The sequence below is a fragment of the Pleurodeles waltl genome, chromosome 1_2 (genome assembly GCF_031143425.1).
Source record: "Pleurodeles waltl isolate 20211129_DDA chromosome 1_2, aPleWal1.hap1.20221129, whole genome shotgun sequence".
Lineage (NCBI taxonomy): Eukaryota > Metazoa > Chordata > Amphibia > Caudata > Salamandridae > Pleurodeles > Pleurodeles waltl.
This window is the reverse complement of record NC_090437.1, coordinates 850,701,433-850,714,881: the sequence shown is the minus strand read 5'-3', so window position 1 is coordinate 850,714,881 and position 13,449 is coordinate 850,701,433. Positions and strand designations below refer to the sequence as shown.

General features: G+C 41.0%; 1 protein-coding gene across 1 annotated transcript in view; it reads right to left on the bottom strand.

Moving 5' to 3' along the window:
* NEIL3 (nei like DNA glycosylase 3) overlaps positions 1-13,449 on the bottom strand; it is a 130,691-nt gene that overhangs the window by 58,278 nt on the left and 58,964 nt on the right. Inside the window, exons 6-7 of the mRNA XM_069244695.1 lie at positions 2,664-2,738; positions 1,845-2,011 (exon numbers count right to left, since the gene is read on the bottom strand). Of these exons, the coding sequence (XP_069100796.1) occupies positions 1,845-2,011; positions 2,664-2,738 (242 nt within the window). The remainder of the gene's footprint in view (positions 1-1,844; positions 2,012-2,663; positions 2,739-13,449) is intronic.

The following is a 13,449-nucleotide window of genomic DNA, read 5'->3' as shown; positions in this document are numbered from 1 at the left end:
GTGGTATCCTTGCTACATCGTATTTGAGGTACCAATGTAGTATCACTGCAATATGCTTGTACATTTGCATGCATCAGGGTACATGCATGCATCCTAAGTACTGCATGCATCAGGGTACATGATTCTAGTGTTTTTGGTAAATCGAAAACGGTAAGCCAAAAATCACAAAGATTGTGGTAGAAGTATGAACTGTTCCATTTCTGTAACTACATTATAAATAGTTCTGCATAGATGCTATATGATGCATTAATATTATGCCTTGCTTGTCTCCAAAAGAATTGAGCAATAACCAAATAGAGGATCAACAGGGTGAGAAGGAACTTGTACCATAGATGAGAGCTGTAAGTGAATTCTTATGCATGTCTCTATTCAAGAGCAGACATCTGCTTCCACAATAAAAACGGTGTTGGATATTATCCTCACTATATGTTATTCACACCCTCTTTAAAGTCACCGCTAATTTCCAGCATCCATCTCAACAGGACGTAACATCACTGCATCTCCCCGCCCGCCACAGCCTTCAAAAGACTTAGGACTTACATCCAGGGTGTCCCTAACCTGGGTGGCCAAAACAAGGTCATCACGTATTCAGACCTGAAGGACCCATGTCCAGAATCTCTACTTCCACAGCAAGACAGCACGAACAATCCTGGAAGAAACTGAAAACTCACTTCTTGAAAGAACACAACCTCAGCAAGGTTGACTTCTCAGCCTTTCCATTAATAAGTTAAGGGCTAATATCAACGAACATATTGCTTATGCAATTATTTAAAAACACCGTTTTCTTTAATCCTGAAATTTGTGGACAATGAGTTGGTCGCTGCTTAAGAAATCTTGAAAATTCCGGGCCCTCTTAACTGATTAATACATGCACAAGATGTGTCTCAAATGAGAGCACTCGTGTCTTCGGTCCTAGTTACCTTTCTAGTTATGAGCTTTACTGCCCCACAGCACAGACCTAGATACAAAGATCATAGAGCTTTCTTGTTACAACAGTGAGTAGAATAAGAAAGAAATGCACAGATCCTCTGGACACTCACTCCTGCTACCATGAGGTTCCTTGAGTCTATTCAGTGGCACAGAGTTATGCTATACAATTTAATTTATAAGAAAAAGTGGTATAATCAGAATTTGGATGCACAACGAGAGTCAGGAAACATATCCTTGATGCACACACGAATCGTTCAAATTTGAATACAAATTAAAATGGAGTAAGGGATACAAATGTAATTAGGTACCAAAGGAGAATCTAACAGCAAACATGAGTTTTGGGCACAATACGGAAGGAAAGGGAAAGACCATCCGGTGGCCAGAATCAGACACTAAATAGCTGTGAATTGAGGAATAATTAGGTGGCACACACACACATCGCGTGTAAAGCAAGTCTAAAGGTTCTCTGAATGCATTTCAGAGGCTTGACAACTAGGAGCCTCTTCAGAGATATTTATCCGTTCATGCTCGGAAGCACGAATTATAAAACCTTCCTTGAAAGTATGTCACCATACATAGGTGAAAAGTGTTTAATTGTCCGTTGCTAGGTTTAAAAAAAAAAAACTACTGATCACTGTGCCCCTCAACTGTATATGATCTGGTTCACTTTTTGCGTCTTTCTTTCCCCTAGGTTTATCCTTGACCTAATTTTTGAATGACTGCATGAAGAATTATTTTCAATACAAAATAAGTTAACAAAACTAATAAAATAACAGACCCGCATTCGTGTTCTTCCATGCTTAGACAGTGTCATTGGTAATTATACATTGTAAGTATACAAATAATTATTAAAACATTCAGTATGCTAAATACATTTCGTGGCATAACAGTGTTTTTGTCTGAGTCATGCATACCCAACATCAAGCAGTTCAGGATTCTCTTTTTGACACTGAGGGCAGAAATAAGTCATCCTGTTATTCTCGCCTAGCCGACATACGACGATCTTAGCATTGCACTGGCCACAATTTGGGCGCTTATATACTTTGTAATGTTTGTAGAGGGCGGATCCAGTCTTGCGACACTGAAAGAAGAACAATTATAGGAAATTATCATTTCAAGTAACTGCACATTACTTCCCTCTCACCTACTTTACCTAGTCATAAATCTTCAACAGAAAACCACAGCTAAACTATTTTGCGGGAAGAAATTGCCAACTTACCCCGTGCATTGAGGTATAAAAGATTTCAGGCATATTTAAATAAAGGGATACAACGTTTTCTAATCTTTATAAAATATTCTCGAGTATCCACTATTTTCTAAAAACGTTTTCAGTGATGGTGGAGTTTGAGGTGGGCTGCTAGACCACACGGGCTTCTAGTTTCAGGTGTGGACTTTACTTTAACATGATGATCAGTCCTCTGCCTTTGAATCATGCCTCACCATAGATTGATATTAAACTCTAGTGGAGTACTCTCCTCCAAATTCGGCATTTACAGCCTTTGAATTCAAATCCTAAACATAATACCAAGAGTTTAATAAAATATTCATGTTTTGCACAGTGTTACCTTTGCATCACAAAATGATGATGTTTAACTTTTGCAGAGGATTGGCATCTGGAACTTTAAATATGAACAGAGGTTATGGAGAAAAAGGGTTGGCAAATGTTTCCCCTGCTTGAGTAGAACATTTTAAGAGGTTTCCCCAAAATCAAACTTACAAACTGGTGTTATTACCTTATAAAAAAGGATGGAGAAATCACGTGTCATTTTCACGATATGATGTATTTGATCATCAGTTAAGTGTCCCCCCTGTAAATAAAACAAATTCATGGAATTAGCGATCTGTGTACTGTGCAGTGCATAATGAATGCTCTAAAACACCCACAAAATATGTTCTCTACACTGAATAATGTAAATGAACATGTCCACAATGACAAGAAATGGAGATGAAAATGCTACAAATTATTTTCCAGATTACTTGCGTCTAATCTTCATTACTCGGATTCTTCTCTCCCTTCTTTCTTCCTTTACTGAGATATAGCCCACTCACAATGTAAGTTTCCCTATTAAAACATCATTGGCTACAGTTAATTGTTACAAATTCCCAAAAAGTTATAAGCCCACAGAAATCGTAGGCACAAATAAAGTTTGTGAATTGGCCTGTCACTAACCCACATCATCCTCTCCACTGTATAAAACTACAACATCCAAAAATCAATGGCTATCTGCACAGGCCATCATAAGCAAAGGTTTCCACTAGATTATTTACTAAAGACTACATCATTCAAAAAGGTATGTGGTGTGGCGTGGCTACAGTATTTATGCATGACCCGGTTTTCCAAAACTAATGCCCCAACTACATGCTGTCCATGAAAGTAATAGGTGAAACTGGGCGGTTTCCAAATTAACAATCTGATTAACAACACAAAGAAATAAAGAAAAGTGAAGGCCAATAATAGAACTAACAATACAAATGAATGAGTTACTTTTTTTAGATCACTCTCATAAGCATTTCAGGCTACAACATTAAGAAACCAAGAATCCATTTCCCAGTGATTGGAAAATGGAGACAATCTAAACAAATGAGCTAATCCTTTCTACAGTCAAGATTTGGAAAATATCATACGTTTTATAGAAACATTAGGCAACTTCCTAACTCTTTGAACTAGCACCGTATGTGCCCCGAAAGGAGGTGAATTGCCCTACGCCTGCTCAAAAAAAAAAAAAAAAAAAAAAAAAAAAGGGACAAATGCAGTAAAATGTCCAGTGTGAGAGAATCACAGCCATTAAATTTTACTAGAAAGAGATCTTTTCCCTTCAGTGTAAACCCAACATATCCTTAAGTAGACAGTGCAAGGTGCCCCACAGAAATGCCTCCAGCCCAAAATTGTGAGGGCATGTATAGCACTGCAACCAGGCACTTACCATGAGGGCCGCCATCAACCAGCAGAATTGTTCAGCCAACAGCACAGATTTATTTTGAACTGATAATTTTGCTGTTGTAGATGTACAAGTAACGACATGCAAGGTGCTATTGGTCTATAATGGACTACTTGTCAACCTCATAAATATGGCAAAAGAACAGTTGGGCAGAGTTCTTTGGTTAGCTCTAAACACCCTAAAATATAGGGCTACCGCTATATTGGCGCAAACAGTTTTTTTCATTGGTGCTGCCAAAGATTTTGCTTAAGTATCTACACTACAAACTGCACAAGTATCTGTGAAATTTCAATAATCTATCAGAGGATGCAAATCACATGTTCTCGTCACATTCATTGTGCTTGGTGACAAAAGGACAACCGATCAAAGAAAAAAAATACTCCTAAAGATACGCTGTATGAAATATACTTTTTTTTTATTCCATATTGTATATGGGCGTCTCCTGCTATGGTCACAAAAGAAGTTGCAGGTGGGAGAAAAGGCAAACCAATAGATTTTTTATAATTTTCATGGCCATGACTGAATGAGGAATTGTTCTGGTAGAGACATATTTGCATCAGGTGCAGTGGGACCGACGGCGGATGACCGATGTATGATGTAATAAATAGTACAGATAGCCATTTCAGAATTACCATACATAGTTTAGCATGGTTTACCGCTCTCATCTGAAAATGGTAGATCCAAAACATTAAAATCTTTTAAATTGTGAAGATCATTCTTGTAAGATTAGTGCTAACAAGCCATAGCATTACTAATTAATTGATTAAACATATCCCATATGTTGTACCTTAGGGCTTATCTAATTCAACCTACTAGCACCAACTTAAGTTCTAAATGTATGTAGACGGAAAGCAGCTCCACATCTCAGTGAGGAAGCTTGTCAAACAAAAAGTCAGCATATCAAGCCATCTGAGGTATATTTACTAATGGAGGAAGCAGAGCTACAAAAGTTTGAACGGCACAAAGGGAGACTAAGCCCCATCAAGAGCACATTGATTTTCCACGTAAGGGGAGCTTCTCCACACACCCTCCCACCGCTAGAGTGAACCAAAGTCATGAGGCTTATTAGGCTACAAGTGTCACCAAAAATAAGAAGTATCAACAAATGATTCTAAGAATGATCTGCCCTCTTTTACTGCTGACCTACAGACAGCCTCTGGCAAGAGCTTGTGTCATCATACACCACACAATTCACATACAAATACATAAAGTGGATTTTGAACAGACACTTTTCAGCTATTAGTGAAGGTGGTTTACCAGGTTTTAGGCATTGTCTACCAGGGCTGTCCATCATTACTGATTCAGCCCAAAGCATTTGGTGGATGGCAACACAGCCTAACGGTAGTGCTTCTCTTCATTTTCATACCAATACATACACTGGCTGCCCAAGTCATCCCACTCTCTGTTAGGGTGACCACCTTGCATGGGGGCAAATTTGGACCAGAGACTAAAAAAAATCAGGACACCGTGTCAAAATTCGGGACAAAAGGTAAATTTTACAGACACATATGGGGAGCTTGCACGATTATAAAATGATGGTTGACATGTACAAATCAAAATAGGTTTATGTTCTTTGGTTTGATTCATACACTTCATTCAGATGTAGTTGAACTTAATTAAGGATTACAAAACTAACCAGCGTTTGCATGTTAAACAGAATTTGACAACCAACATTAGAGGAAGATCTCAATTCTACTACCATACCACATTTGCCTCGTTAATGAGGGGAATTGTGAAACTCCAGAAACAAGGTGCTAGGAGAAGCTCAGCTTTTTGATAAAGTAAGGCAAGGCAGCAGCCACCAAGCAATGGAATCGAATAACTAACAACCAGTAAAATGGCCAACAGGAATGTGTGCAAATGTAACAATTCAAACCTGAAGAATGTATACTTACCACCTTACCATACATTACAGCTCAGCCATATCTTTCCTATGGGAATAACTATTAAAACTCTATGTGCAGCTACAGCAATTGATGAAATTTGACCACCACCATAGGCTTATCATCGAAAACCTTCTATGTTATGCTTGTCTATCATCCATCTAGCCTTCCTATTACTTTGATTCATAAATATCTCAATACTTTTTCTGCCTTCACTTGTCATAATGAATGAAGAAGTATGCCCCCCTTGCTCTTTGTGCTCCTCAACATCTTTCCTTCTAGCTCTATCTTTCTGAATACATTTGCTTAAGGTAGGAAACTATTCTCTTTTTAAGCCCCCCTACCACTGAAATACACTTCCTAGCCCAGTATGTCCTGGATAAAACTTAAAATGTTTCTCTTTTTGGGGAGGAGCCAAGATGGCGCCGTAGTCGGACGCATCTTGTGGAGCACCAAGACGGTCGCTGACAAAAAAAGATCCTGAAAGCAGTTGCTGCCCCTCCGGGACTGCCCGTGGAGAGGGTCCTCATGCCTTCGGACCCCTTCTCGTTTTCTCATTTACCAGGACAGAGCCACGATTCTAATGGAGGTCCATAAGATGGGAGAGATCAGGCATGAAAACTCAAAGATCCTAGACTTTCCGGATTATACTAAAGATTTGCAAAGACAAAGACGCGCTTTTGACTCTTTGAAGGCCAGGCTTCGTGGCCACCAGCTTGGATATATGCTCCTCTTCCCGGCCAAGCTTAAAGTTATGTTCCAGGGAAAAACCTTCTTCTTTCAGTCCCCCGAAGAAGCCTGGGATTGGATTGAGGAACGACCCCGGCTTGGTAAGGGCGGAACTGGGGAATCCGACAAGATATCTAGAGAAACAGAGGGGGCGAGATCCAAGGAGTGGTCTCTCCCGGTGCGTAGAAGCAGAAGGAGACAGAAAATGGGAAGAAGTACACCCTGGAGAAATCGTAGAAGAGCAGAAGGGAGAACAGACACTACAGACTAGCGGGGGCCCGGCCTGGGGGGGGGGGGTGTCCCCTCACCCATTGCTGGAAGCCATAGACAGAATGGAGGTGGAGAGAGACTCACAGACCCTCGGAGGGGCACCTGCAAGATTGAAGACGTAAGAAGATGGCGAGCCGTCTTTGCCCTTCCCCGAACTATAAAAGGACTACTCCCCCTTCATTCTAGGGTGGTTTGAACATTTTTCATAGTTATACACGGTAGAGAGAGGTAAAGGGGGGGGAAGGGGGGGGGCTACAGACCTCTGGACTCTAGTGGGGTTGGGACATGAAGGAACAAGCTCACAGGGACCCTTGGGAGGTAGGGTGGGGGGGGGAGTATTGGAGTCAGATAATACTAAATATACTATTGCCGCTCCGGTTAATGCAAAAGTAGATAAACTGTTGGAATCCTGAGGAGGTAGATTTACTATTTGACTCCAGTCGGTGCAACAGTAGGGAAAGCTTTGTATTTCAGAGTGCTAATCAAGTCAATTATTACTAGTTTTCCGACAACCCAGTAGTCCATTGAACGTCAGCCATGCCTAATCCTCTGTCACATATTGTCTGTCTGCATTTGTTCCAGGCTATGTGGGGAAAAGGGGGTTGAGGATACTTACCTCAAATTGAATGCATAGTTATTGACTAATGTCCTAAGGGGAGCTGTTAAAGGAAACCTGAGGGATTAATGGAAAGAGGTTCTTGCTGTCCCGATTTTTTAAAAAAAGGAGATCGGAGTTCGCCTGCCTGCTACCGTCCCATCTCCCTATTAGACTCCACAGTAAAGATTCTTGGCCAGGTAATCCTTGATAAACTACAAACCTGGGCAGAAGCCACTACCTTTTCTTCTCCGCTACAATATGGTTTCAGACCCAGTTTAGGGACAGTACAGCAGGCACTAAATTTAAATCTTATTTGGGGCAAGTATGTGAAAATCAGAAGAGGTGCCCTTCACATGACATTCATGGACACCTCCTGTCCATTTGAATTAGTGAGCCGCGCAATTTTATGGGATCTAATGGAGCTGGCCAGTATTGACCACGCATTGGTGGATCTGGTGCAAAGATTGCATACGGATACTACTACCAAGGTGCGTTATACACTTTCTCGGGAAGGCACAAGCCCAATAAGGGTGGCTAGAGGGGTAAGACAAGGTTGTATCCTCGCCCCATTCTTATTTTTACTGTATATAAACTCACTAGGCACTTTAGATTCATATAGATTGGACATCCCTCGACTTGGCTCACAATCAGTCCCGGTCCTCCTTTACACAGATTATGCAGTCCTTTTAGCACTAACTGCTAATGGTTCACAAAATCTGTTGAATGGATTATATAATTTTATGACCAAATTAAAGCTTAGGGTCAACTTCCAGAAATCATTTATATTGACCAGTGGCCCTAAAGCCACAAAAACAAGGGCTTTCCAGATAGGATGAAAGTACCTTTTTCTTTTCGTTTTTTTTGTTTTTAAACTATGTGGGTATTCTGTTTGACTCTTCTGGGTCTTGGGAGAGGCTGATTGGCCAAAGAGCACTTAAAAAGGGGACCACATCTGATGCTCTTTTTAGATTTGCTAACAAGCTTGGTTGCAAACCCTTTAAGGAATTAAAAACAAATATCTCTCTTGGGACCTATGGTTCTGGGCGACTTCAAGTTGTAGAACATACACTTTTATCCCGCCTGCTGGCTTTACCTCAAAGTACAGCTAGTCTGATCCTCCATCTTGAATCAGGAGTAGATTATATTGAGGACCTTGGGAGTTTGCCCCCCTTGTTATTATGGATTAAAATTTGGGCCACACCAAAGGCCACATTTTCCCATTTAGTTTTAGCAAATTGCTTAAAATTGGACAATTGGCAAGCCAACCCCTGGTTGGCATTTGTGAAAAATAATTTTTACGATCTTGAATTAAATACCCTTTTTGACCACCCTGGAGAGATTCACCTTCAATCTATTTCTGTATCCTAGGGAGAAGGGCGTATTGTAAAGGCCCTTAACATTGTTTCAGTGATGAATTTTATGCAGCTGGACAACATCTCAGGTGCATACACATACTTGTTATGGATAACCAATCCCCACCACAGATTTTACATAAGGTTAAGGCTTAATTTAGTCCATCATTTGGTAGCCTTTCCAGTGGTTGGGACCAGAATAACCACCTGTTCTTGTTGCCCATACGATAACACCTCAACCCAATCCACAGTACATTTTATGCTTTTCTGCAAATTGTATTCTGTATGTTGTGCTTGTGTTCTTTGCCCTATTTTTAAAGAAATGCATTTTTCAACATATAAAGACAGTTTGAGGTATTTGCAATCCGCTGCCTTACGAGAACCCTGTTGTGCTGTTGTGAGCTTTATTAGATCGGCCATAAAATTACAGAAAGTCTATTGTAAAACTGTTCATTTTTACATGTATGTGTTATCGCCCAGTTACATGCATACTGCACCTTATGTAGACTGAACCGGAATGTACTTTATTGGGAGTGGATTTTCCCAAATCTGTGCTTTCAATGTTGTCTAATTGTGTTTTATTCTTACATGTATGTGTCACTGTCCAACTCAATGCACATTGCACCTTATGTTGATGGAACTGGAATGTTTTTATTGGGATTTGATTTTGCTAAAATTGTGTTTTTTTTAATGATGTTCAATCTTAATTATATTGGTCATGAGCTAACATTTTGGGAAGGTTTTTCGTCGCTATTTTGCAAAATTTATATTGAGGAAATGGCTGGAATAGCTTATATTATCTGCTATTTTGCACACTTTTTTTTGTAATGGTGTTTTTATTGTACTTTTATGGTCTAAATTCAGACTGAAAAGATATTTTGATATGACATGAATGCACCGTATGCAGCAGTGTGCATGTAATAAAAGTACTTTTCCTTTTCAAAAGAAAAAGTACTGACTAAATTATTTATTTTAGTGTTCTTGTTGTGTACCAGCCAGCTGAGATTACTAGCCCACACTACCTCTCCCTAGTAGGATTTGGAATGCTCCGCTTTGCTACCCCCCAGTGAGCCAGGACCCAAAATGAGGTACTTAGTTCCAAGTAAAAAAGAGAATTGGGTACTTATTTCTTGCGAAGGACTCCTTGCAACTAATAAACCCATTTCTTACACCCACCCTTGTGGCATAGGGGTTCCCATAATTGCTTTTCAAAGGGGCAAACCAAGGGGCCTATACTGATATAGTGCCATGGCAATACAACGGTTAAAACCTGTAGGTTTAAACCTGAATCTCAAAGAAAGGTTGCCATTGCATCCTCTGGAGGGGATTGGGTAAAGCTCGTGTTACTAGGACTGTAATTTGTTTTCAATGACAATCATCGAGTCGCCAAAGTTATGAGGTGCAGTTAATTATAAGAATAAATAAGTTGATCTCGTTATAAATGGTATGCCCAACAAAGGCGGGAAACTATGCCCTATGGTAGAGATCTGATACTGCATGCCAGATGGGAAACCTCACCGTTGTCATGAACTTGGTCAGGGCCTGCGTTAACTTCTTCTATTTTATTGTAGGCTAACTTGCAAACTTATATTTCTCTGCAATGTAGAGTGTGAAAATTTTAGACACACAAAAGTGCTGACATCATGTTGGCCTCTTATCTGGGCCGACATATTTTCATTGTTTATTTTATAGTTGCTGCCATGTTAATAGGGGCACTTACATCGGAGGTTAAAATGTCAACGTGTGAAATGGAATGGTATGTTCATCGCCATATTTATTTTGTGTTATTTGGACATTAGTTTCGCCAAACCTATAAACATGAGATAAAAATCAGTGGTCAGTTGCTATAAAAAACCCTTTTATTTGGCCATATCAGAGAGAAGATTCACAAATGAACTGTCAGGCCATAAATCATGCATGTTTGCTCCGGTGCTCTGGGAGCAGTGAAGAAAAGTGACCTTCAGATTGGCATTGCTCACCTGTGCAGGGGCTGTGATAGAGAATAACTATAAACAGCTATTTCTTGCTAAGAAAGGTATGCTGTGCAATCAGTCTTAAGAAACTTGATTCATAGGCTTGCGATTTTCTACGTCTGCTAAATTATACCATAGCACTTAAAAGTAGCGATAGGGAGTCAGGAATGTACTGACCATACTAGGACTGTTCATATTGCACTCACCGTCATGTACTGTTGCATTTATTTTCACCTTCTGTGTGTATTCTGTTCATATTTTATGCATGAGACTTGGGTTTTAGAAACCTAACATTTCAAAGGTTTACCCCGTGTTTCTTAGTGCTATTTTGAGTGTGTTATTCATCAATGGAAGAGGAGTAGGAGTTCTGGTGGGTCTTCGAACCTGCACAGTATTGAAGAGGGTTGTGTACAGGTTGTAGCCAACTGGAATTCTTATTTAGGTTGGTGCTTTGAACTAAGTCACTGCACCAGGGGATTATAAATCCAACCCCTGCTTGTCTGGGTGGAGGCTCTCGGATCACTATACCTTAGTAGCCTAAAGGAAACAGTAAAAAATAATCTGGTCAGAGATTATATCATACAGCGAGACCAAGGGCAATGAAATCGCTTGGCGGGGTTTTCAAGAGCTGTCTAGTAAGATAGTAATGTAAACGTTTTCCCGTCGGATTGATACATTCTGTGCTTATGAGCAATACGAGAAGACACTTTTTTCCTTGTATGTAAGTTGAAGCACAAGTGAGTTAATTCATAGCAGTTAGAAATGCGGTTACCAAGCACTTATTCCTTACTGCGACGACATGAGTGCTAAATTTCAGCCTTAAAAGAGCAGTTTATTTAAAGAGGTGAGTTAAAAAAAAAAAACTCAGCATGGTTTATGGAGGAGAGATGAAAAGTGTATTTATTTATGTGTAAAGGGTGCACAGCAGGAGCAAAACGGAAGGCAGACAACGCTTGCCACACATACAGCCCAAATGCTTCCCACTCGAACCCCTGCACTCTACCATACAATTCCACACTAGCATAAAAGCACTCCATGCCAACACAAGCGTCACTCTACCACGCTCCTTTCGCCAACAGTAAACACAAAGAAAAAGAAAAACAGAAAACGAAATACACTTCAACACACAAAGTGTAGCAGAATAAACAAAGAGCAAAACACAGAACCTCTTCAACAAATAATCCCACAACTATAAAGGCAGATGTCTTCCATTTCCCGCAATCAGGTAATGGCCATTTGCCACACAAATCCTGCTCACCTCACTCCCTCAACCCCTTCCACGACAATTCGCTATGGACTGACACCGACTTGTCACAGTTTCCATTTTCTTCTTCGAAACCTCAAGGAAAACATTAGCTTCACTAACACTTTCCACAGAAACCTTCTGAATGAAGAACCAACCCGTTTAAATACAGGCATTCAGGGAAGATTACAATGTTATTCTCATGTCTTTTCTAAATTCCTCTGTGCCATATGGTCTGCCCACCGTGATGCGTTTGTCCCAAAATCAACTGGCAATTTATCCCGAACCAAATCTCCAACATGAATACGCCTCTTACCACATTTTCATCTCATGTCATTCATGTATTTTGCCATGCTTTTGTTGAATTTGATGGGACGTAAATGTCCAACTGTACTGCTGTTTGGGTACATAATGCTGATATTTTTGTCACAGGCAAACGCAGATCATGTGTGCGCACCAAGACATAGGCCCGTTTCACAGATTGTGGTCTTCTTGGACCAGGAAGGGCATTCAAAGAGCTAACTTCACAGTGGTGGAAGGCTACTTCCTTCACCAGGAGTTATGCAGCAGTGGTAGCAGCATACCATGTAGTGATCAATCATAGTGAACAGAACTCTATTACCCTGCGTCACTGGAGTAGGCCTACTGGCTCACTCACATTTTTAAAAGTTCTGTTGCTGTCGTCTTAACTCACTCTTGGCCTACATCATGTAGTTGTGGAGTGCTGTGCAGGAGTGGAGACTGCATCGGTTGTAGGAGTTCCTGGGAAGGGGACAGTATAATGACTGAGGAGTGCATGTGTGGATAGTACATGTAGTGGGTGTACGTATGCCTGAGAGGGATACGTTACATGTGTTGGTTATATGTGTGCACCCCAGGAAATAAGAGGGAAGGATGGGTGGGGGGGGGGGGGGGGGGAGAACTTCTTTGACAGCAGTCCCATCTCTGCAGCAAGCAGTCTGCAATTACAATGGGGGTCCAGTCTGCAGACATCGGTATTTCTCTGAGGTGACGCAACCCACCTCTGCAGTCCCGGCAGCAGCCATGAATCCCCCAGGGCTGGCCCAGGTCTCTCAAAGGCCTTGCATGTGGCCGCAGCCCTAGCACGGCACAAAAAATGGTCCCAGCCTGGGATAAGGGATGGCCTAACTGCAACTGCACTTCCCTTCCCTTCCGTGGGCCGGAACAGTGTAGCACTCCATGGGGCCCTCTTGCAGCAGAGTGGCCTCCGGAGCACTGTTGTGTCTCAGCACAAGTTGACCTTGCTCCTGGCAAGTTTCAGTTCAGAAACATGCTGTCGATCATACAAAAAGAGGCATTATCTTACATTTCCTGACCACCAATAGTATTCTCAGGCTGATCTGCCACAAAACTCCACCCTTCTTCACCGTCCTTCTCATGGCCCACTCAAGACATCAGGTGATGCCATAATCTGGTCACTTGGCACTGTCAGAAGAGACCACATGAAGAGGTAGAGGATCCAACATAAAAATTGTGTCATCAATTTATGAAGAAAATTACGATGTTATATA